The sequence below is a fragment of the Gadus morhua genome, chromosome 16, assembly GCF_902167405.1.
Source record: "Gadus morhua chromosome 16, gadMor3.0, whole genome shotgun sequence".
NCBI classification, from domain to species: Eukaryota; Metazoa; Chordata; class Actinopteri; order Gadiformes; family Gadidae; genus Gadus; species Gadus morhua.
Window position 1 is genome coordinate 9,414,230 of NC_044063.1, and position 24,557 is coordinate 9,438,786.

A 24,557-nucleotide genomic window follows, 5' to 3' on the forward strand; every position below is an offset into this window, starting at 1 on the left:
TAGACAAAATTAAGCAGTTGTATTGACCAAACTTTTTTTCTTAAACAATGACTTTGGTACAGAATATGATACATTTGACAACATATTCAAGAATGACATTAAACGCAATCTAAGCAGCCATTTGTATTGTTGTACATTAAAGTTGCCAAGCATAATTTTAAATAAATTGTTCCTTCAGTTGGAAGGACTATTCACGTATACTTTCACTGAGGATGTATCAAATACTCTCAGTGTGCAACCAGACAAATGTGAACATTACTTCAAACTAAAAGATATCTAGAGGAAAAGAGGAAAGAGCCGTTATGCCTTTCACTTGACCAATAGTAAGAGTAGTCAAATACTTCTGAATATTGCCACAATATTTAGCAGCGGGAACTATTGCGTCTGTAATATGTGATCACCATTTTGTTCTGTTTGGGTATTCTGGTTGGTTTTACATGATTAAACATCGTCTAAACTGAGCACATATACACACATAGCATAGTTAAATCCAGCAAATTGACCAGACTAGTTAGTCAGTACTACATGGTAATAGATACAGAATACAGAATGTACATATTATTATGTACATGTCGAGGTCTACTACATACATTGTTCTACCATTCAAGTGGATAGGAGGTCCAGTAGTCCCTGTATTGTATTTATTTGCAGTATTGCCCGATAGGCCAACATGAAGTCTATGCTATGACGGATCGCTAAACCAATGTGCTGTGATCACTTTCTGAAGGTACTGAATTCGTTGGGAAAAAACAAAGCAGGGGGTCATTCTTAACGGCACTTGGCGAACATTAACAACTCAAATTTGTACAACAAGCTCAAATCAATCCTTTTAGGATCACTAAACTAGTTTGGGATATCAAAACAAGGGAAAAAAATGTATAAGAACTCTATTTTATTTGAATACTTCAATTCCTTGCTCCTTCGAGGGCCCATAAGGAGAGGTGGTCTACTACAGGTTAGCGTAAGAGGCAGATGGCATGGCCACCATGCATTGAGAGCCCTGGGCCTGTTCCTCAGGAGAAGCTCTTAAGGTCATGCGATCCAGCCATCGCCCAGTATGGAACATCCTTCTTGGTTTTCCTCGCAAACGCAATACTTTATGATTCACACTTTCTCAGACCGTATAGTCCAGTTTAGTTTCTCAGTCCTCAGCCTGGTAGAGACCAGATGGTGTTCCACTTGTCTTATGTAAATTGACCCAACACATGGATTAAAAATTCTCAACTCTTCATTGTTGTTAATAACCTATAATGCATAAGACAAACAAATTAAACATTTGGAGGAAAAAAAAATACATTCATCCTACCAGTATAGCAAATGAAAAGGATAACAGGCTTTTCTTTGTCGCAACTTATGTCCGTACTGAGGATTTTCGGTTCTTTTCCAGGGTATTTTTCAGTAGCTGCAGATCCAAATTGTTCCACAGGGGGCGGCAATGAGTCTGATGTTTGGCTCCAGTTAAGACCGGACCTTCACTTTGATTAAAGATTTTCCTTTTTTTTCTCCTCTGAGATGAAATGTTGATGGCAGCCATTTTGTGTTGTTTGTATCCATTTGAACATCAGGGTTTTTAATAAAGTATAGACTCAAAGTGAAGCCAATGAAAGCCATTCATATAAAGCAAGGCCTATTATTTTAATAGTTGTCCTTGTGCATTCTCATCAGACATTGTGTGAAGCCAAGCATGTATTAGTCTCCTCTGGTTCATAACTTAAAAAATCCCATTAGCTAGAAATCGAAGCTTCCTACGTTTTGAAATGGCCCTCATAGCAACATGGGCCCATAATTAGCCTGTAAAGCCGTGTCCCATCTTAAACGGGACGAGGTTTGACAGTTCAGGTATTTTGCAGCAGACCATCAGCCTTCCAATGAAAGCGTGGAGAAAAAGAGAATGACAGCAATGAATTATATTCTCAAATCTAAGTACTCTGCCGGTATTTTCTTTCCGTCATTTATTATCCTCCCACGCTGACTCAGACTGCTTATTCTTTCTTTTTTTTACATATAAAAAAGTATATTTCTTATCCTAAACGTATATTTTCCTCTCCCTGTCCCTCCCCCTCTCTCCCCCTCTCTGTGGGTGAGTCACTCCTCTGTGATGGTGGGCAGGTGGGGGGTGGCCGACTGTGTGGGGGAGCCCTGCGGATCCGGGCGGATGACGATGTTCGAGATGGACCAAACGTCGCTCAGCTCTGCAAAGTCGGAGGAAAAGGTTTCTGTTGAAAGTTCAACCCGGCACGGGGCATTGTGGGTAGTGTAGTGCAAGTCGTGCAGAGTGTGATCTTGAGGAGTATAGTAAACAGACAGGATATAGTAAAGAGATGGGGGGGTTCCAGTAATGGTCATATTGAGGCATGTCAAAGGGGGGGTAAGGTTCGGCGTCGAGGCATGCACACACATCGGTCCACGGGAGATCGGTTCAGTGTATGACAAACACATCACAGACAAAACATGCGTGGAGGCAAGCCGTGCAGAGGAGAGGAACAGCTGGAGTTTCAGGTGAAGGGCGAGAACACACAGGCATTGTAGTGACAGTGCACCAACACAGGCTTTCAGCAGGGGCCGTGCAGAGCTGTCTGGGGAGTGGAAAGCTTCCAGTCATCATGAGGCTCAAAGTTCCCCTCTTGGTTCCAACCCCCCCCCCCCCCCCCGCCACCCAACAAAGTGGTCTCGTACGGCTGAATGGAGGCTCAGCTGGCTGTAAGGCAGGAATGGTGCGGAGCCACACACACAGGATTTTGATTGGTTGACATGCAGGAAGTACGTGCATGGGGATCAAGGGTCGAAGGTCATAGGAAGGGAAACCAGCGTCTCACTGGGAGAGATGGAATGGCGCTGGTTCCAATGAATACAGATCGCCTCTGACGAGTCTGGCATACGAACGCACACACACAAACAGGGAAACACACACACACACGTCAAAATGAAGGTATGCAGAGAAACACAAACATAGAGCATGCACTGATTAAACAACCACAAACAAGAGCAATGACAGACAACATTGAAACAAAAGGAAGTATGTAAGACCACTGAGGAAGTCTCTCCTTGGAGACCCAGCATTATTGGTGACCTTATTATTATTGGTGACTATTGGTGACCTTGGGTGTCTTGAAAGGCGCCTCTAAATTAAATGTATTATTATTATTATTATTATTATTATTATTATTATTGCCTGTTGTGTCACATGAGCCCTTTTGATTTTTGATAGGGTCTTATAAAGGTGTGTTCATCATTATGTGATGTATTTTTTCCACTGGATGTTTATTTTAACGCTCTAGTAGTAACCATCTGACGACCATTTCTACAATAATGTAGGAATAGCTTATTGCATTGCCAATGGCCTTCTCTCCTTAAGACGGTAATACAGGCAGCGATGGACACGTTTGTAATGCAACACTACAGAATAGCTCCAAAAATCCCTATTTGGGACATTTTGACATTGAGCCCAGAGCAGTGGGACTTCTCCAGGGTCTGACCGGGACTACATGCAGGAGCACAGTGAAACAGATGTTATCATCCTACCTGTCCTGAACTTGCTGTAGGGGCCGGTCTCGTGGGCCTGGCGACTCCCGGACCAGAAGGGTAGACCTCTCTCTCTCCACCTAAGGACCAAACACATCACAGACCCCACAGTGGTCAGGGAATATGTGTGTGGTCAGGGAATCTGTGTTTGGTCAGGGAATCTGTGTGTTTGTTTGGAAAAGCTTTGATACTTGCAGCTGCAATAATTTTTCAGGGTCAGAAATTGTGTGTTTGTCTATATGAGAACACCTGAACCCTGTGAACTGAACCCTGTGAACTGAAGAGTGTGAGTGTGAGTGTGAGTGTGTGTGTGTGTGTGTGTGTGTGTGTTCTGCTGATTGCAACAGACATTTTGTGTCCAGTTAACTTTGATCATCTCTGATTATGCGTGTGTGCATGTTCAGGTGTGTGTGAGTGAGTGAGTGAGTGAGTGAGTGAGTGAGTGAGTGAGTGAGTGAGTGAGTGAGTGAGTGAGTGAGTGAGTGAGTGACCCAGGTGTTGAAATTAAACCCAGGTGTGAAGGCAGAGATTCTAAAAAAGTTAATAAGGACAAATTACATAAACAAACACAATGGTATAAAATACGCACACACACACACACACACACACACACACACACACACACACACACACACACACACACACACACACACACACACACACACACACACACACACACACACACACACACACACGATAGTTTGTGATTAGATGATAGAGCCGGCTTTGTATGGAATATAATGTACATTGTACATGTATCTATGTATGTGAGTGTTCATGTGCTTGCACGTATGTCCTTGTGTGTTCATCCCGCACCAGTGGAATATGAAGACGGCAGTGATGAGGAAGGTGGACGAAACGTCGGTCAATATCCACATCAGAGTGTACTCCTCTGGGGTCTGCAGAGAGAAACATGGACAGGGGGGGGGGGGGGAGACAGACAGACAGACAGACAGACAGACAGACAGACAGACAGACAGACAAACAGACAGACAGACGAGGAGAGAGGGAGAGGGAGCACACTAAGCCCAACAGCATAATGTTTATCCTCTGCACTTTATTTTCTTACTCTCCCCAAATTTTATTCAGTATTATCTTTGAAGTATTATCATGTTGTATTTTATTCTTCACTAAAAAATGTAATACAATAATACAGTAAACTAAGACAGACAGTTAGAAGGATAGTTGGCCTGATACATAAACAGACTGATAGATAGAGAGCTAGGTGGACAGACATACAGTAAGCCAGCCAGATCGACTGGCTGCCAGACAAACAGGCCGGCAGACAGACAGATGGGCGGTCTCACCATGAGGAAGAGGGGCTGTCTGAGGTGGGACAGCAGATGGATAGAGTTGGTGGTGATGGAGTGGACACCAGCGCACCAGGCCAGGGAGTAGAGCCAGGGCTGGCTGATCACAAACAGGTTAGTGCTGATGTTCACCGACCAGTACTTACTGCAGGGGACGAGAGAGATAGAGAGAGACAGTGACAGAGAGAGAGAGAGAGAGAGAGAGAGAGAGAGAGAGAGACAGAGGGAGAGACAGAGGGGGAGAGAGAGAGAGATAGAGAGACAGAGGGAGAGAGATAGAGAGACAGAGGGAGAGAGAGAGAGAGAAAAAGACAGAGACAGAGGGAGACAGAGAGAGAGAGACAGAGGCCGAGAGAGGTAGAGAGAGGTAGAGAGAGACAGAGAAAGAGACAGAGCAATAGACAGAGAGAGAGGAAATGTTACAATTTGTTACTCCTTTGAAAATGAGAATGTTTATTTCCCATGACAATAAGGCCATTTTGAATTTAATAGATCTGCGAGATATAGGGAGTGAGAGTGAGATGTTGATCTTAAAAGCACAGGCTGTTTCATTATCGGCGTTCCTATTGCTAGAGCCTGTTGATATGAATATGTTGACTAGAGACACGCCGTACCAACAGAGAGGGAGCGAGAGAGAGATGAGAGAGATTAAGCTATATCAATCTCCACGTCAACATCGCTATAGCCTCTGAGGATGGCTTGAGAGAAATAAAAGAACTAGAGAGAAATAAGAGAGAGAGACGGAGAGGAAGAGAGAGATGTGCTGTATAATTTAAAACACTCGTGTCGTTAAAGCGTGTTGCGATTAACATAGAGAGACAAGTATCAAAGAGGAGGCAGAGAGAGAGAGACATGGAATCAGAGGGGGGAGGAAAGAACGGAAACGCAAGAGATGGAGGGTGAAAAGAGGAGCAGATGTGAGAGCAGGAGGCAAGAGGAAGGAGAGGGAGCCACAACCGACTGAAAGAGGAAGAATATCATCTAAAGCACGTATTAAAGTGGCTGTCAATCATGCAGTACCCAGCAGACACACACAAACACACACACACACACACACACACAAACACACACACACACACAATGCTTCCGATTCAGTGACTATGAGAGGTTGATGGGGTGAGATCAAAGCGTGAGCCCAGCCTTTGAAGTCTAATGATCATCTGTTGGCCTGTGAATTACAGATTTGAGCTGAATATGAAAATATGACAGCGGAAATGTTGTGCTGTTCCAGACAGAACTGACTGGAGATGGAGATGCAGGCCAATGACTCGGTGTTTAGGCGGTCAAATACTTTTAAGAACCTTCTCTGGTCAAAATGTAATCAGCGGTGTTTGAATGACAATGAAGGCATTCAAATAATTATGTTGACTATATCAAAGTCAGCGTTTTAAAAAAGATGAACTCCTATTGTGATGCCATTATTAATCTTAAAATGCAGAATATAGTCAAATATAAAGATATTAAAATACTTTATATACGGAAATAATTGATGGAAATCCAATAATCGAAGTGCTGTTGAAACATAGAGCAGGTTTGTGTGATCCGTTAGTCTGCATATTGAGTCATTCAGCAGATCTCAGGGAACCCTTCTGCTGGCACTGGCAGTCATCCATTCTGACCGACCGGAGTATCAGCCGACCTGATCTGCTGCTCGGACATGGAGCTGTAGGGCAGGTTGAGCCTGCGGATGTGTCTGTCTGTCAGGTTCTGCACTGGGCCCCTCTCCTCGGCCGTCTGCTGCAGCTCTGGGTCCACAGCCTGGACCGTCTCCCTGTCCTCTGAGGGCAGCCATAGCACCTACACTCACACACAGACACACAGAGACACACACACAGAGACACACACACACACAGAGACACACACACAGACACTCACACAGAGACACACACACAGAGACACACACACAGAGACACACACACACAGAGACACACACACAGAGACACAAACACAGACACACACACACACACACACACACACACAGAGACACACACACAGACACTCACACAGAGACACACACACACACAGAGACACACACACAGAGACACACACAAAGAGACACACATACAGAGACACACACACACACACACACAGAGACACACACAGAGAAACACACACACAGAGACACACACAGAGAAACACACACACACAGAGACACACACACAGAGACACAAACACACAGATACACACACACACACAGAGACACACACAGAGACACACACACAGAGACACACACACAGAGACACACACACACAGAGACTCAAACGCAGCGTTGTGGCAGTAGAGAGTGTGAAGTATTTCGGACCAGATGATGTTTTGTTGTTTTGCAGGATGTGACTTTATTGATAACAATTATTGAAATCGTTATCATTTAGCATTGACTACAGCTATGTCATTCCTCACTATGAGCTAGTGGAAATGTGACAGATTGCAACTTTAATAATTCAACTTTAATAAATAATCAACAAAAAAAACATCCAACATTTATAAAGAAACCAATAGCAAAAACGACCCAACGTGTCTGAACACGGGCTGACCTGCGAGGAGTTGATGTTGTCCCAGACCACCTGCAGAGTGGTGTTGATGAAGGACACGTTGTAAGGGTGGCCGGACGGTGGCCTGCGCAGGTCAAACAGAACCAGTCTGCCGCTGCCCGCCGCCACCTCAAGGAACTGGGCCAGGGAGGGGATGGACTGGTTCTGGATGCTGGAGCGCTCCGTCTCACTCAGGGAGGAGCCTGTACCGAACGGGTCCCTCTGGGACCAGGATGGGGGGGGGGCGGGGGGGAGAGAAAGAAGGAAAGGAAGAGAGAAAGAAAGAAGGATTAAGACCATTAATCTCCCTTGCTCAAACCCACATCATTCAACAAAGGAGAAAGCCCTGAAGGTGTTTTTTTAAGCATTAACCATGCATATAAAAGCATCGTCTCTCTTTTATCTTGTTTTTCTAGTGTTGCATCCGTCTGTTGCGTTCGTATTTAGGCTTCTCTTTGGAGCCGTGTGTTCCCTTCTGTCTCTGATCTGTAGACAGCAATTTCCCTTTTTTGTTCCTCATCTGTGCGTGTGTTTGTTTCTCGTTGTGCGTGCAGGGTGTGCGTGTCGGCGTGGGTTCCCTGTGTGCGCGCGTCTCACCGAGAGGAACCAGTTGCCGGCGTTGAGCTGCTGCAGCTCGGCCCAGGTGAACAGGGAGGCGTCCTGCTGGGTGCGGTTGGGGAACACCTTGTCCACGTCCGTGGTCCTCCGCAGGGTGGAGTCATGCATCAGGAAGGGAACACCGTCGTAACTGTAGACACGCGTGTGTGTGTGTGTGTGTGTGTGGGTGTGAGAAAGAGTGGGGGTGGGGGGATGTATGTGTGAGTATGTTGGTGTGGGTGTTTGTGTGATTATGTTGGTTTGTGTGTGCGTGCGTGCGTGCGTGCGTGCGTGTGAGGCAATCATAAGAAGAGGATGGAGGATGGAGAGGAGGGAGGGATAGAGTCCGAGTGAAGAGGAGGATAGAGGAGACGAGAGGAACAAATGATTAAAGTCATCGATAAACATGTGGCCCACTCAGCGCACGGCAGCACTCGCACAGAGTGGCTTTCATACAATCCTTCATCTCATTGATGTGTGCTACCAACACACACACGCACAGCAATGTGTGCAAGCATGCGCGTGTATGCTAACCCATACAGACAAAACACGCACCCTTGCCTGTTTAATGTCACAACAAGGACTTTGTTTTTCACAGCGTAATTGCAAGGTGAGCATATTTATTGATGCCAACACATCAAACCACAAATCCATTCGTCATGCCTTAATACACAGACACACACACACAGAGATAATTACATGGATAGACTGCCACAAGGCCACCTAGGTTACACTGAGTCATGCCGATTCCCCATTTTGATCAAGGCAGGTTAACGCTATCCGTCGCTTGCGTGCTAGGACTAATGGCTACGCTAGCAGCTAATTGGATTAGCGCGTGCTAAGCTCCTTAGCACCGAGGCAGGTGGCCAAGCTAACCTCTGACCACTGTGATTAGCACTGGATCACAGAGCTAGGGATGGTTGGGCTGCTCAGACAGAAGTAATTGATCCGACTGGGACACTCAGGGCTTCTTACTCATGGACACCTTAACGCAGACTGGGGACGTTGGGATTCAAACCCAATACCATTCGCCTGGGGTGGATATATGCGTTGATGAAGCACATGACGTTATGATACGCTGAATACTGGGGACAGTTGTTGTGCCCACCTGATCCGTACGTCGGTCTCCAGGCCTTCACCGCCCACCTCCACTGCTTTCTCAAATGATAGGAGAGTGTTCTCAGGAGCCAACTGCGCACACACACACACACACACACACACACACACACACACAATAAATGGATGGAAAAGAGACTGATTTTAACTCTGAATAACTATTTTTATGTCTGACCGGCGACCGCACAGGAGGTATGAATCAGTTTTTATATTGGAGCTGATAAAAGGCGATGACGCCTGCATTACAATAAAAACCAACATCAGGGAAAATGATCGGTTGTACAGGGCACACTGGTGTTTGATAAGATGGGAGTTGTGTCGAGGACTACCTACGAAAAGCTGTCTATTAGGACCTTATCGTCTTCCTAACACTCTTTTGAGATTGTCCCCCAAGAAAAGTAACGGTTGATCCAGATCTAATTGGCTTATTTAATTTGCATCTCTTTTGCATCTTTCTGCATTTTTTAAATAGGCCAGTGTTGCCCTGTGTCTGCCATGACCTACATATACGAGTTGGTGCTGTTGGGGAACCAGGGGATGTCCTAGTTTAAAGTATGGACATCGTAATAATGTGCCCCAGCGCTGTTCTGTGAGTCATTCTAGCTAGATTAATTCAGAATGCGTTTGCCATTATCAAAATATTTTTGTCTGCAATATGGTCTCGTTGTTGTAGTATATTTGATGATTAGATGATCATGGTTTATTATATTAAGTTTAAGTAGGTTAACTTCAGCATTTGTCAATAGCTCTATAAAGTGCTGAAAATCTAGCTTCTTCCAGGCTCACCATTGGTGCTCCTCTGTGTCCAATCAGAGAGGGGGGCGGGCCCAGGGTGCCAGCTTCTTTAATGCAGGGGGAGTACATCCCCAGAGGGACCAGGTACAGAGAGAACAATACCGACAGGTACAAACCCAGGATAGCCACCTGGCGCACTGAGAGAACACACACACACACACACACACACACACACACACACACACACACACACACACACACACACACACACACACACACACACACACACACACACACACACACACACACACACACACACACACACACACACACACACGAAGTAAAGCAAATGGTGCATAAAATAAAATAAGTCTTGTTTTGTACATAGATTGCAAATGCAACCAGCTCACTAATGTTTGAAAAACATTAACATAATATTGTCCAACATGGCATCTAATCAATTAAATCCAATGACCAATAAGATGGCTTACCCCGCTTGTTCATGCGGAAGAAGTGCAAGGCGATTGGCCAGGACAAGAGGGTCATGAGCGCCACGGCAGCAACATGGAGGAAGGGGGCGGTCACCTAGCCAATCAGATGAGAGAGAGATGATGCTACAACAAAAGGCTACATTAGACAATGGTTACCATAATAAGCTAATATATACCAGAGTTGTTGTTCCTTATCTAGTTTGACATATGGGATCCAATCTCCCCATATCTGCTATAATACACATGATATGCTATCAATTTTACCACTCTATGGAATGCGACGCGTGTGCCAGATCTAATTGGTTTGTTGTTTGATTGGCATGTGGGTGACCCTACCTGCAGGGAGAGGAGGAGGGTCTTCCATTCTTTGCTCCAAAGGTCAGAGAGAATGGCCGTTGCCGTGACGGAGAACGCCAGCGTTACCACGATACCGATCTGAGGAAATACCAAAAAAGGGTAAGGGTGTGTGTGTTCTGAGTGAGTCAGTCAGTAAGTGAGTGAGTGAGTGTGTGAATGTGTGTTGTGTGTACCTTGTGGCTCCAGTGGAGGTAAAGTCTCTGGCCCTCAGAGAGCAGGCACACTGCCAGCACCTGGGTAACATCCACAACAGAGAAGCAATCAGTCTTTGTATCAGGACACAGGAATATGGGTCAGTTGGGCGCCAGCCAATTCGCAAGTAAGAAGTAAAATAATGTATAAATACCTAGGTACTATAATAATAGTATCTAAACTCTTATACATACTACTATGAATATAATGCAATAATAGAATGTATACATAAAATAGTGCATGTGTGTATCGTGGGACAAGTGTGCGTACCAATAAGAGGGCTATGTAGGTGAAGAGAGCTGCTGCCACGCCCAGCAGAACCAGAGACCAGGGGAACCAGAACCCCAGAGTCCCAAAGTTAAACCTGGACCCCCAGAGAACCAGGAAAGCCATTGGGTCAGTACCGTACATGCCAGTTGCTTGGTTAAATCTAGCTATGCAGTTAAACCACTCCAGAAAGCTAAGCAAAAGTGACTTGAAAATTCAGTTCTACAGGACAACGACGTCTATAACAATTATTATACAACATTGTCTATAACAACGACAGAATTAATTATTTTGTATCATGTGAGCAATGTGTGTGCGTGTGTGTGCGTGTGTGTGTGTCTATGTTTCTATTAAATACGGATCTATGCGATAGGAAATGGAACAAATACTTTTTTCAATCATGCCAAAGAATATGTACTTTGGCAAGTCTTATGGTTGCACAAAATGTCATGGTAAAACAAAGGCATTTAGTGGGCATCAAAGTGATTACTTCACCGCCACAGGCTCTAAAGGGTGCTTAATCACAGAGAGTGAGGCAGAGCAAGAGACCGACCTACCAGTCAAAGTCATTGTAGTCGTTCTGCGCTTCGCTCCAGAAGTACAGGAACACAAAGCTGAGAAAGAAGGTGAGGATCAGGAGGCCAAAACTGCCACACTCCACCTGCAGAACACACACACACACACACACACACACACACACACACACACACACACACACACACACACACACACGTAAGTAAGGTGTTAGTTGGGTTGTTTGGCAGGGGGGCAGACATGTAGGTTGGTGGTAGAATGGTAGGTGTGCCACTACGCAGGTTGTCAGATCTACAGGTAGGGGGGGATCGCTGGTTGGTCAGTCAGTTTGTAGGTAGTCGTGTTGTCTCTGTGGGGAGGCACCTCCCAGTACAGAGAGGGGCATCAGCACCGATGGCTATGGGAGTCAGCAGAACAGCCAGCATGGGGAATCGATACCCCCTACTCCCCTCTGCCCCATCAGCAACATCCCCTCCAACTGAACTGTGTGTGTGTGTGTGTGTGTGTGTGTGTGTGTGTGTGTGTGTGTGTGTGTGTGTGTGTGTGTGTGTGTGTGTGTGTGTGTGTGTGTGTGTGTGTGTGTGTGTGTGTGTGTACCTTGCTGCAGCAGACCTCCCCTGGCTGTGCCCTTGCTCGCTGGTACCGTCTCCATTGGCAACCGTAGAGGCCTGCCAGGCAGGAGACTAGCGGCTGGTGTTCATACCTGAAACCCCCAATTAACCAATTAACAACTAGCAACTTGGGGAGATCTACTGTGCTGCCCGTTGTAAGATCAATGATTGGTTTAAAAACAGATGACCAAAGCAAGCATAACAGCAACTGGGGTGTTATGCCAACCAATCAAAGCCATTCTTTGAAGTGTGCCGTGTGCAGGGTTGGGGTAAGGTAATAGGTAAAGCTGTAATGCCCCGTCCAGGTTGGTAACCATCTTGGAAAAGGCAATGGGTTAGGGTGAGGTTTAGGATTAGATGTCGGGTTAGTATTCAGAAAAAGGTTAGGGGTAGGTCTTTGGGTTTGTTTTTAGCGTTAGGTTTCAGGGTTGGTTTTTAGAGTCAGAGTTAGGTTTCAGGGTTTGTTCATAGATTGAGGGTTCTGTTTAAGAGTTTGCTTTTAGAGTTAGGGTAAGGGCCGGAGGTTAGGTGTCAGGGTGCTGGTGTGTACCTCTGCAGCAACTGCCGCCGCACCACCTTTAACTTCCCCAGCTTCAATCTGGTGAAGGGCGTCCACTCACCCACAGGCCAGCATCACAGAGAGAGGGAGAGAGCCAGAGAGAGAGAGAGAGAGAGAGAGAGAGAGAGAGGGAGAGGGGGGAGACACAGAGAAGGAGAGAAAGTGATAGATGGGAGAGGGAGAGTAGAAGACAGAGAGGGAAAGAGTGAATGTAGTGAGGTACAGAAGGGGAGATAGAGTAAGAAGATTAAAGATAAATAAGGGGACAAAAAGGGAAGAGAGGGCAAAGGATGGTCTGTTGATGGCCAATACCGTCTGGGCACCTAAAGAAAGAGAGATGGGGGAGAGATGATACCAAAAGAGGGGGGGAGAGAGAGAGACATAATAAATTCATACATTCCCCATTCAAAAGTTATACATTTTACAAACACTTCAACACTCTCTACAAGAAGAAGAAGCGGTGTGTGTGTGTGTGTGTGTGTGACTAGGGAAAAGTTGATGTAAACTAGAACACACACACACACACACACACACACACACACACACACACACACACACACACACACACACACACACACACACACACACACACACACACACACACACACACACACACACACACACACCTCTATCTTCTATTTGTTCTATTTATATATAATAATCCATCCTTCTGTATCCTGGATTTCTTCCTGATCTCGAAACAAACTGCCACTTCTCTGGTACCTGCCGTACCATTAACGCTGCCTATGTGTTCAGCATGTGGTCAGTAAGCCAGCAGCAATACAGCTGGCCAGTCAATTAACCAGCCAGCCAGTATACAAGCTAGCCAGCCAGCCAGTATATAGGCTGCCAGCTTTTCAATGAAACCAGCCTGCTAGTCAGAAAGCCAGCCACCAAATAAATCAGCCAGCCAGAAACCTTAAAACAAGCTCATTAATCCCTGAAACCACCAAGAAAACTATAAAGTATATGGTTCGGGTCAATCCAATGGGCTCAAGCTAGTGTAAGACACCTTAATCCTTGCCACTATAGGGTACCCACACCATCGGGTCGTGATCGACCTTATGAGCTGGTGGCTTGACTTGCTTCAAACAACACTCCTCATGAAGCCAGGTTGAGTTAAGGGATGTGCTGTGGGTGAAACAGAAATCGCACAGCAATACATTGTCACGTTAATGTGTGCGTCTGTGTGTGTCCAATTTCCACATAAAGATACCATCTGATAATTCAATATAATTAGCTTACACCTGTGTGGGTTGACGTGCAAAATTGTGTGGGCTTGTGTGTGAGTGCATGTGTGAGTGCCTGACTGTAACAGGATATTGGTCTTTGATAAATACACAGATGGTTAGTATGAGGGTAATGAATGACCGGTGTCTCCCGGCCCCCCCATCCATTATAGATGTTACAGAATATACCATGATGATCCCTCATGGGAAAACAATGTAAGAATTCCATCACGGACATCTCATCATAGTTTATTCCGCTTTTACACAAATGTGTTTACAAATGACACTTTCATCTACCTGTATTACGTTTGTGCTGTTCTGATGTTTATTTTACCTCTAGTGGTCAACTTGTAACGCAATGTTTTTGTAATAGCAGTCTTGCCGTAGTTCAACGATGCATGGTGAAGCAACAGTCACATATTTTTCCCGTTTATATTGGTTGGCCAGAAAACACGTTTGCCTGTAAGTACATGTCATACAGTTATCTTGACATTGAATACTAGTAATGAAAACCTTTGTTAAGGGAATTAAGTTTGTTCAGAATGTATATTTTGATCCTTTTATGCTAATCGCGAGCATCTTAAAGTCATTTCCCATAGACGTTAGCCCTATCACGCATGTGTTATTTGATTGTTATGAAACGTTTTAAACAGACAATATATGAATATTGTTCTTGAACAACGTCTGTATGAGATACTGAGATGTATTTTGTATCTGTCCAGTTTAACGGTGCTTCCTGAGTAAAGTTTGGAAAGGAAACAAGCTGCTTCATTCTTTATGAGGGAAAACTGTTAGCTATCTGCCGAGCTGTACCAGGCTAGACCGTGCCACACACACAATGAAGCGGGGGCAGAACAACGTTATTGTTTTTTTTAAATCAGATTTAAAACTGTTATAATGATTAACTAAAGAAATCAATAGTTTGACCGAAAATATAACTACAAAAAATTAGGATTTTATTGCTTCCGCAAATTTTTCTTTACCTGAATCTATGGTTGGGTAACTGCATCCCCAGCAACTGTGTGTTATTTATAGCTGCACTCTGCTACTCAAAAATAACAGACAATAATTGACCAATCAGAAATATTATTATTCGTTTTTAACAAAACCGTACTATAAATAGAGGGATACTCATCGGTAAGCAACAGGTGGAAGGCCTACCTACATCTATGTATCTATAGCTGGACTGTTAAGTCTTTTTCGCAGCAATTGAAAACACAATTACGTTACTTTTCAGTTACCTCCCATCCCATCAGTCTTCCTGTGGGTAACACGTGTCTGTCTGTGTGTCATGTTGAACCCTCCATCCATCCCTGTCCTCTAAGTAAATCCTATTTTCTTCTTCCTCTCCCTCTCTCTCTTGCTGTTCTTCCAGCATGTAGTGTAAATGGATGAAAATGTCGGTTTTATTTCAAGAGATCGATCAAAGGAAAGCGCAACCGCCATACTTTAGGCGGTGCGGCAACCAGCCGAGTCACACCGCCACTGCCATGGAAACGGTGACATCACCTCTGTTATCGCTGCCGCAAAATACTGTGCCTTTGTGTGTGTGTGTGTGTGTGTGTGTGCCTTTGTATGCGTGTGTGTCTGTGTCTGTGTCTGTGTGTGTGCGTAATGACACAATTGAGAGGCCGAATTATGCATAGCGAGACAGAGAATCACAGAGAGACAGACCCATAGAGATGTAAGTGTTTGACATTACAATTATGTTCCTCACTTAGCAGTTTGCTTAGCTTTTCTCTCCCACTCAAACTTCACGCACTGCAACCCACAGACAACCATTTACTTTCCAAGAACGTAGAAAAAATAGGAATAGAAAGAAGGTAGATATATCATGGGAACAGATAAGGAGACACTGATGTTGTTTTCTGCCGTTCAGCCAAGCTTTAATCCTATTGGAGGATATTAAGCAGGGAGAGACTGCACAATACAATTAGACACCTGTCTTTTGACACAGACAGTGTGTGTGTGTGTGTGTGTGTGTGTGTGTGTGTGTGTGTGTGTGTGTGTGTGTGTGTGTCCCACACACACACACACACACACACACACACACACACACACACACACACACACACACACACACACACACACACACACACACACACACACACACACACACACACACACACACACACACACACACACACACACACACACGCCAGCCAGCCAAGTCGGTTCTAGCCAAGCGGCGAGCTGTTTGCTTTCTGAGGACATGATGTCATGTCAAGGTGTACACCTTCATGGACGTGACCCTCAAGATGACGTCAAACACGGGTCATTAGTCAGACCCAGCCCACAGCCGTGCTGTACGCTATGAGCGTCGCGCCAGGACGGGCGGGGAGGGCCAGCATAAATCAGAGATGACAGCAGAAAGAGACGGCTGGGCGGTGGCTGGGTCTGGTCGTGGTGATTCATTTATCACCTCATTAAGGTTATGTATGAGAGAGCTGGTGGTAAGCAGAGTAGAAGAAGAAGAAATATTATTGTACTTTTTGTACTTTACTATTATTTATATTCTATACATTCGGCCGTCCCTATTCAACTGTTCCTTTAGACATTTTGGAAGTGGACGGAGAGGATGTGATGGGTAAAGTTTAAACAAAAGTCACTGATCCACACTCAAACACCCTTCGGCTCACTCTGGTCTCAACCCGGTCCCGGCTTTAGGAGTCAGGTTGGTGGTGGGGAGGGTTCTAGAACCCACTAAAGAACCTGAGAAGGTAATATGGACAAAGACAAGGAGAGAGGTGATGGTCGCTGCTTTTTACACCAGCGATGCCCCAATATAACAGGCGATATAAACCCAGTGTTCCCCCCAGCACTGTATGGTTAAGGTGGCCGTCTTAACAACAATAGGGCCCCGCCTTGACTACCAATGTATAAATTAGATTAATTATTATGCATTAAAAAAGCACAAAACTCTCGTAGGGGAAAGAAAACAGTACAAAAAATACTTGACCACCTTGACTAAGACACTTTCTGGGGGAAACACAGAAACCCAAAACGTGCAATATCCTTAGAACACTAGAAATTTACTCCAGAGTTTTAGTGTTCTATGATATCAAACAAAAAGTGAATCCCTGCTCTACATTGTAAAACAATAACTTTCCCCGTTTGATTATTAAGGGAAGGTTTAGTGTCTGCGTGGATTCATATTGAAATAGTTGTGATGTGATGTGACGAAGATGAACCTAACAAAGTGATTAGATGTGATAACAAGTATGACATGCATCATATTAAACTACAGCAAACTTGTCTTCTCTAATACACTTTGAAGGTGATGAACGGTTCAAAGGAAGCCTAGTTAGGAAAGGCGGCTATTCTTGACAGTGTATGACAGGGCAACCCACCCTATCTGTTTAGTCTGTCTCTGTTCTTTATCTATGGTGTTCCCCTGTCTTGAGCCGATATTCTCTCTTGCCTTTTTCTAATTGTCATAAGAGTCTCCCCTCCTTGTCAGGAGTGGTTTTCCCTGTCCTGGTCTTTCTCGAATGTCCATTCCTCTGGCCTCCTCTTACCGATACAACACCGTTGTATATTCCTCCTCCATGTATACTCAGTAAATTGGGGTGTTTGCTCAATGTGTTTTTTCAGTTTGTTTTTTAAGTGTGTTTTGCTCAGTGTTTATACGACGATAATTTGTGAATAAGTCTTACCATTGTTTTTGAGTAAAAGTAAAATGACCGTTTACTGCGTAAAGCTTCAAAAATATTTGGTAGCATTTATTCTTAAAATATATACGTTTACTATACTAACTTAACCAGTTAATTTCATAGGATGTTTAACCAGTTAATTGTCATTTGAAGAGAACCTCTCTGTATAAGCTAAATGGCTCGTTCTTAGTTCGTAGCAGTTCAATTACAAACAAAGGATTGGAACTGGTCTAGTAAAGAACAGAAGAATGGACTTTGTTGTTTAGAAGAAAGATGTTTCAGTGTCTTAAATATCATGAACATGAGTGAACGCAAAGACCTTACAACAAATATTAAAGTGGACATGGTTGTCATGGTAACGCCCTTGACCAAATATCCCGAAGCAGTGTAATCTCTGGGATGTGAAAACAGGTTATTTGTATTTCAGACCAGAAAAGCAACCCTGGACCACCCTTAGAAATAAACCATTTTCCCACCAAGGCGTCTGAGGAGAAACATTCATAGGCGGAGGTTTGAAAGCTTTCCACAAATGGCCGATATTATTTATAATACTCCACAACACAACAGTACAACAGTACGCAAACCACAGTCAATAGGCGAGGGACACCTCCTCTGGTATAAGATTCACAGAACAGTAAGCCTAATGTCTAATCAATTGCTAGTTAAGAATAGGCCACCTGCTGATTAAATGTAATCAAACCTCTATCCCGCCAGTCTCCGCCACGTGGTACATCATCGACATCAATTCACGATTGCTTTAGAGTAGTTAAAAACTAAGCCAGAACTATAATTGACAAACAATTAACAAAACAAATCAAAAAGGGGTGTAAATAACTCATACTTCAATAACTGTTGTATAGTTAAATAACTATTGGATAGTTCAATAGCTGTTATGTAGTTCAATAATATACATTTTTGTTAGGGTTAGGCCGTTTTTGTTTCTGTTCTACTTAAAACGGACAAGATGGGGTGTGTGTGCGTGTGCGTGTGTGCGTGTTTCCAAGTGCTGCTGGACAGTGTTCCCCAACTCCTCTTGTGAGAGCAGGACTTAAACAGAATCAGGCCGGGTATGATGGAAGAATGCATCGCTCAGTGTATAGTTTCAGGGCCAGCAAGGCTTTTTGGCCAGGATGTGAGAAAAACAACATTTTTTGTTGCAGTTGTGGGGGAAATTTGTCAAAACTTAATTTCCAGATAATGAGCGGGCATGCTCAAGAATATATCTGACATATGCAGAAAAAAAGGTATATGGTGCGATACCTTACAGAAAGAAGCAACTTACATGTTATTTGTTACTATAGAGTGTTCATCTTTAAACTTCTTCCTAAATCCTGGCAGGCATGAGTCAAATCTTGCTCTTGAGGCTGGCAGTACCTAGTTGGTTCCCAGAATGAGAACATTCTGTCCTCAAAACGTGTTCTTCACACGCACACACTCAAACAAGTCTATTGCTCTCTCTCTCTGTCTCTTCCTCTCCCTCCCCTCCCCCTCCCTCCCTCTCTCCCTCTCTCCCCCTCTCTCCCTCTCCCTCCCTCTAAATGTGGCCCCTGCTTTTAACCCACTTCTCTGAGCGGTGGGCAGACGCTGCCAGGCCCTTGGAGGCAGCGACCATTCCCAGGCCATGGAGTGCTTCATCAAGGGCAACTTGACATGCATGTCTCTCACTGTGGTGGGATCCACAACACCAGGGCAAAAACGCACACCAATGCTGCGAGCGCTGACTTCACTATCCATTGTCCCCACGTGTTCTTACTGGGATCTATGATCTGACCCTGAGGGATATGAATCTCTATAGGATATGCCATCCTATAGTATGAAAGCCCATGCTACTAATATGCTAGGCCATGTGGCGCCATGCTGCTAATGCTTAGTCTAATGGAATGATTTGAAGCATGATCCAGCGTGTTTCAGAAGGTTCTCCAGGCTAGCCACATGGGATTCAACACTCTGATGCATTAGCTGTGTGTTATTTAACACACAGCTAATGGGAGCACATTGCTCAAGGCCTGCCCTACCCTAGGGAGAGACGTCACGCCTTCAATCACAGCCTCTCTGTGGATCTAGTTACCAGAGGCAGAAAAACACTTTGATTAAAGACGGTAGGTGAACTGAACACAGCTCAATGGTTCACATTATTAAAGTTAAGATAGGTATAGCTCTGAAGATCAACATTATTCCATTGAGGTCCTAGGATAGAGATTGTGGGGTTGGAAAGGGTTGGGTGTGGTTCCGGTTGGGTTAGGTTCAGGGGTAAATAAATAATTGGAATTACCCCCCAGAAAAATCCAAGCAGTCGCAGCCCTGGGACTGCACATTAGCTGAAGAAGGACGTTGGCCGGGCTGTTTATTACATTTTCCTCTTTTGTAGTTGAGCGATGGAGCCTGGATGGAATTAGGTTAGCCATCCGTTATGTCCGCCTGAACGACTGACTGGTTCTGGTGCTGCTGATATGATATACTCCGTCTGACACCCCGGCCCAGGACTAAATGAGTCACACAAGGTGTGAATGTAGCTGGCGATAGGCCACATCCATACAGCAGGCCCAGAAACCCCCCCGGGACACTCTGGACCGGGAGTTAATCTGACTTGGACAGGTTATCCAAAGTCCACCTCAACAAAGTACCGTGCCTTTAATCTCAAAGTGGACAGTTTCCCAATTGATATGACCCAAAGACATAAACCAGCGCATTATAACGTCTATTATGTACATGTATATGACAGTCAGAGAGTCCAGACATTTGTTACCACAACCGAGGTGGCTATACGTCGTCTAGCCAGGCAGCTTGGTACTGAATCAATGAAGCCCTGATGCAACCAGCTGCTATAATGATTGGATTTCAGGAAAAACCCTGATTACTCAGGGAGCTTACCCACACAATACCAACACGTGGAGGGAAACCGCAAGCATTCTGCTACACACAACAACGACAGCAACAGCACTGAGGGAGATGGTGCATACATACACACGCATCTAGAAATCCGCACAATCCCATCCGTCTCTAATCTAGTTTATCCTCCATATTGACTGGGTTTATCTCGGTCTCTTCCCTGTCAGGGGGGCAGGAACCAGTGCACAGAAGAAAAGGAAAACATCAAAACAGAAGCGAGAGGATTATCTCCAGCGTGACGCTGCCATGCTCACGGTGGACTGAACAGATTGAGGTCTGGTGTTGTACAGGACAACACTGCTGTACTTCTGCTCTTCTGTGCAACTTCTGCAATGAAACAAAAACAGAAGCCGAAAATGTTTTTTGCTCCCTCCTGCTCCCTGGGCTCGTCGTGTAGTTGGCACATCGAGGCGTAACTTCTATTTTGTAGACATCCATCGTTATCTCTCCTAGGGCAGTATAGTACGGGAATGGTCAAAAGTGTACTGGGTTCGCTCCCCAATGTCCGCAGACTGACTGTAGGCCTCTTTGAGCAAATGCACAAGCCCCGACCAGCTCCTTAATGACCAGTGTCGGAATTCATGTCGGTCGCTCCGCATAAAGCTGTCTGCCGAATAACTACATAAACAGTAACAGCACAAGTGTATTGAAACAAGGCGGTGTGTTTGGTTGCTGTAGCCCTCAGAAACCATTTTTACAATCCAGATGCTCTCTCCCGGAGCTTCTGAATGCAGAGGTGCGGCTCCTTCCTCACTGTTGATGGAGCCTTACTGATAGCTATGTTTTTTTTGTCTCGCAGACATCAATGCCGTACAATCAATATCGAACTCACCCCTGGGAAATGCAACAACAGAAAGTTTGGCGGAGAAAGACAGTGTTCAGTGTTTGAAGACATTGTTTGTCAAGCCCCAACGCTTCGTGACGGAGCAGAAACCAACAGAAAACACTTAATCACTCTAGTGTAAACAACAGGGATATATAGCTATAGCTCATCCGCACCACAAAAACATACATGTGTACACAAGGCGTAAAGCCTTACTTCATGAGGCAAAGACGCACATACCACAATGGAAGGGTTGTTGTCTATGTGGAGAGAGATAAAAGGTGTATAGACATACGGACAGACAGACCGTAGGACAGAGAAGAGAGCTAGTGAGGGATAGTTCAACACACACAGTGAGAGAGAGAGAGAGAGAGAGAGAGAGAGAGAGAGAGAGAGAGAGAGAGAGAGAGAGAGAGAGAGAGAGAGAGAGAGAGAGAGAGAGAGAGAGAGAGAGAGAGAGAGAGAGAGAGAGAGAGAGAGAGAGAGAGAGAGAGAGAGAGAGAGAGAGACAGGTCTACAACAACAATACAGCTCTGTCTGTTGGGTATCAGCCATCTGCTGACTATAGTGCCTCTCCTCTGCATCACCCCACAGCCAGGCTCTGACTGCAGCCCTTACAGCTCCCCCATACCGCCACGCACAACGGACCCCCATTACAGCATCCCCCCAGCGGCACCAGCCAGCAGCCCCACTGCTGCCCTAACAACGCAGAGCCAGGGCCGCGGTGACGACATCCGCACTGGCAGCCTCAAATACCCCCTCAGTTCTTTAGTGGAAGAAAAACATATGAACGGGGCACTCCCATCCATAGGCTACACATAGGAAACACACACACACACACACACACCAAACACCAAGTTGCAGAGAGGATATGAAACACCCACGCACGAACACTCTCTCTCTGAGACACACACACACACACACACACACACACACACACACACACACACACACACACACACACACACACACACACACACACACACACACACACACACACACACACACAGGTTTATTAATAAACTTCGCCACAGAATGTGTTTTTATTATGGAGACAATGGTAGCTATGTGACGCCGACACACAGAGTAAGACCGCCGCTAATCACCCATGAAAAAGCTTACGAGTCAAGGCAATTCAACATAATTGATGTATTAGGTCACCGAGACAACTTAAATTAAGTTAACCCAATTCTTGAGCCAGAACTGTCATATAATGCAAAAGAAAAACGCCACTGTTCGAAAAGATTTGCAAATAGCGAACGACAATTTGAGCATTTATACACGCCTTTTTTGAGTGGTTCATTAATCATAATAAGAAAAATACATTCCAGTGTTCGGAGGTTTGGTAGGCTGCCTTGAATACAACTTTACCAAACAATAGTTAAATAATGATAGGCGACAGTGCCATCTCAATAAGAACCACCATCTCAATAAGCCTCATGTCCATTCTCATAAGGGCTTATGGTGCTATTATTTGATCTCCGTCCCACCATCACCTCTCATCCGCATAGACGGCTCACAGCCCGGCGTTGAAACACAACGCAAACCTATGGGAAACGTCGACTCAACCGAGGACAGCTGGACAAAATTCAACCGTCTCACTGCTCAGCCCACCACTAAACGTGATTTTCTGATTCGTCAGCGAGACACAACCGCAAGATACGCAGTGACCACAGCCTTCATGAAGCCGTTTCCCCACAAAAAACATCCGTTTAAACGACAACGCTGACTTACTCAAAAGGGGGACGTTTAAACCCTTGAGAAGACCGCTACCGCAGGGCTGGTGGAGGCTGGTACATTACAATAGCCAAAGGTCATGTAAAGTAACAACAACAACGAAGCGTGAACTAAATCGTACGTTTATAATAATAACAGAGAAAAAACATGAGGTATTCTTACCCAGAGAGAGAGTTGAAACGTGAGATCTTCTTTCGGGCTTATTCCGTCAGGCTGGAGAGAAGAGAGCGCCGCGCGAGAGCAGTTTTACCGCAGCCTCGTGCAGAGAGACAGACGGCGGCGGGTGATTACCGTTCGCGCGCGCCTGCCAGGTGAATGGAGCGAACTGCAGAGCGGCGCGAGGCGGCAGACAACTCCCACCTGTTGCTTCGCCGCCCCCCTCCTCCCTTTTTCGGAGTACCATTCTCTGTGGCTCCTATTGGTCCATCGTCATGGGCCGCGTCTTAGGCAGCTTTTTATAAAAATAAAGAAAATAGAGCAACAACAAGAAAACAACACGTGAGCGTGTGTGTGTGTGTGTGTGTGTTTGTGTATTTTCTCACGCCGTCTCTCATCAAATTAGCGCGGTGACAAATCCATTCCTGTGAGCGTAGCAGCCGCACGGGGACAATGGGAGACACGACTCCTCCTAACAAAGTGAAATATAGAGGAGCTGTAAGATAACCCGGCTGTTACACACACACACACACACACACACACACACACACACACACACACACACACACACACACACACACACACACACACACACACACACACACACACGACACAACAAAAATTCAAGTTAGAGGGACGTCACTGGGTCTCCATGGTCTTAAAATCGCCAATTAGGAGCGAGTGTAAGATATTCTAATTAGCAGCAGTAGCTCGGCCTCCTATTGGACAAGAGTGAATGACGCCCCTTCCTCCTTCCGATAGGAGTTAATAATGCGTCCCACAGGAGGGGAGGGGGGCGCTGTTTATTAATTATATGGGCTCCATGGAGGTTGATAAATATTTACAAGCAGCTGTACCAAACACACACACACACACGCGCGCACACACGCACGTACGCGCACAAACCAAAATACATCCTGACTTGAGCTGTTGGCTGGAGGACTTTATTGTATTTCTCCATCCCTACTTCTACATCTCTCTCTCTGGGCTCTGTTGAATTTATATCTAAGATCAGGGCTGTGCCATTTTGAGTATTTAAAGTATGTATGTTATATGCGTGTACGTGTGTATGTATGGATTGATGGATGGATAGATGGATGGTGAGACGGTGTGTGTGGGGTCACCATTTGTGCAGATGTGTCACATGTGTGTGTCAAGATTTATACAGTGTGTGTAGATGATGGAATGACATGAATGTGTGGTTTATTATACAGGCCTGGGACCAACCGACGGCCTCCCCTCTGATGT

At 45.1% G+C, this 24,557-nt stretch overlaps 1 protein-coding gene across 3 annotated transcripts; it reads right to left on the reverse strand.

The window, feature by feature from the left end:
• On the reverse strand, positions 1-23,562 carry LOC115561271 (glycerophosphodiester phosphodiesterase domain-containing protein 5). 3 transcript variants are annotated; one of them, XM_030381189.1, is made up of 18 exons: positions 23,316-23,562; positions 12,814-13,137; positions 12,250-12,355; positions 11,676-11,779; positions 11,122-11,215; positions 10,833-10,892; positions 10,639-10,737; positions 10,303-10,396; positions 9,863-10,008; positions 9,069-9,151; positions 7,961-8,111; positions 7,367-7,585; positions 6,472-6,629; positions 4,830-4,977; positions 4,339-4,421; positions 3,523-3,602; positions 2,817-2,870; positions 1-2,192 (listed from the first exon to the last, which is right to left on the reverse strand). In XM_030381189.1, the coding sequence occupies exons 8-18, from the start codon at positions 10,355-10,357 to the stop codon at positions 2,086-2,088; spliced, it is 1,284 nt and encodes a 427-aa protein (XP_030237049.1). In that variant the 5' UTR covers positions 10,358-10,396; positions 10,639-10,737; positions 10,833-10,892; positions 11,122-11,215; positions 11,676-11,779; positions 12,250-12,355; positions 12,814-13,137; positions 23,316-23,562; the 3' UTR covers positions 1-2,085. The 3 variants fall into 3 exon arrangements, with proteins under 3 accessions (XP_030237049.1, XP_030237048.1, XP_030237052.1); XM_030381188.1 differs by having other exon boundaries at positions 12,814-13,145; XM_030381192.1 differs by lacking the exon at positions 2,817-2,870 and having other exon boundaries at positions 12,814-13,145; positions 23,316-23,558.
• Between the last annotated feature and the right edge of the window lie 995 nt (positions 23,563-24,557).

Coding starts and splice junctions, on each gene's coding strand:
- LOC115561271 (XM_030381189.1), bottom strand. CDS start 10,357: ATGACCCTCTTGTCCTGGCCAATCGCCTTGCACTTCTTCCGCATGAAC. Junction 8,112..9,068: donor GAGACCGACGTACGGATCAG/GTGGGCACAACA, acceptor GCGTGTCTACAG/TTACGACGGTGTTCCCTTCC. Junction 7,586..7,960: donor CCGGCAACTGGTTCCTCTCG/GTGAGACGCGCG, acceptor TCCTGGTCCCAG/AGGGACCCGTTCGGTACAGG.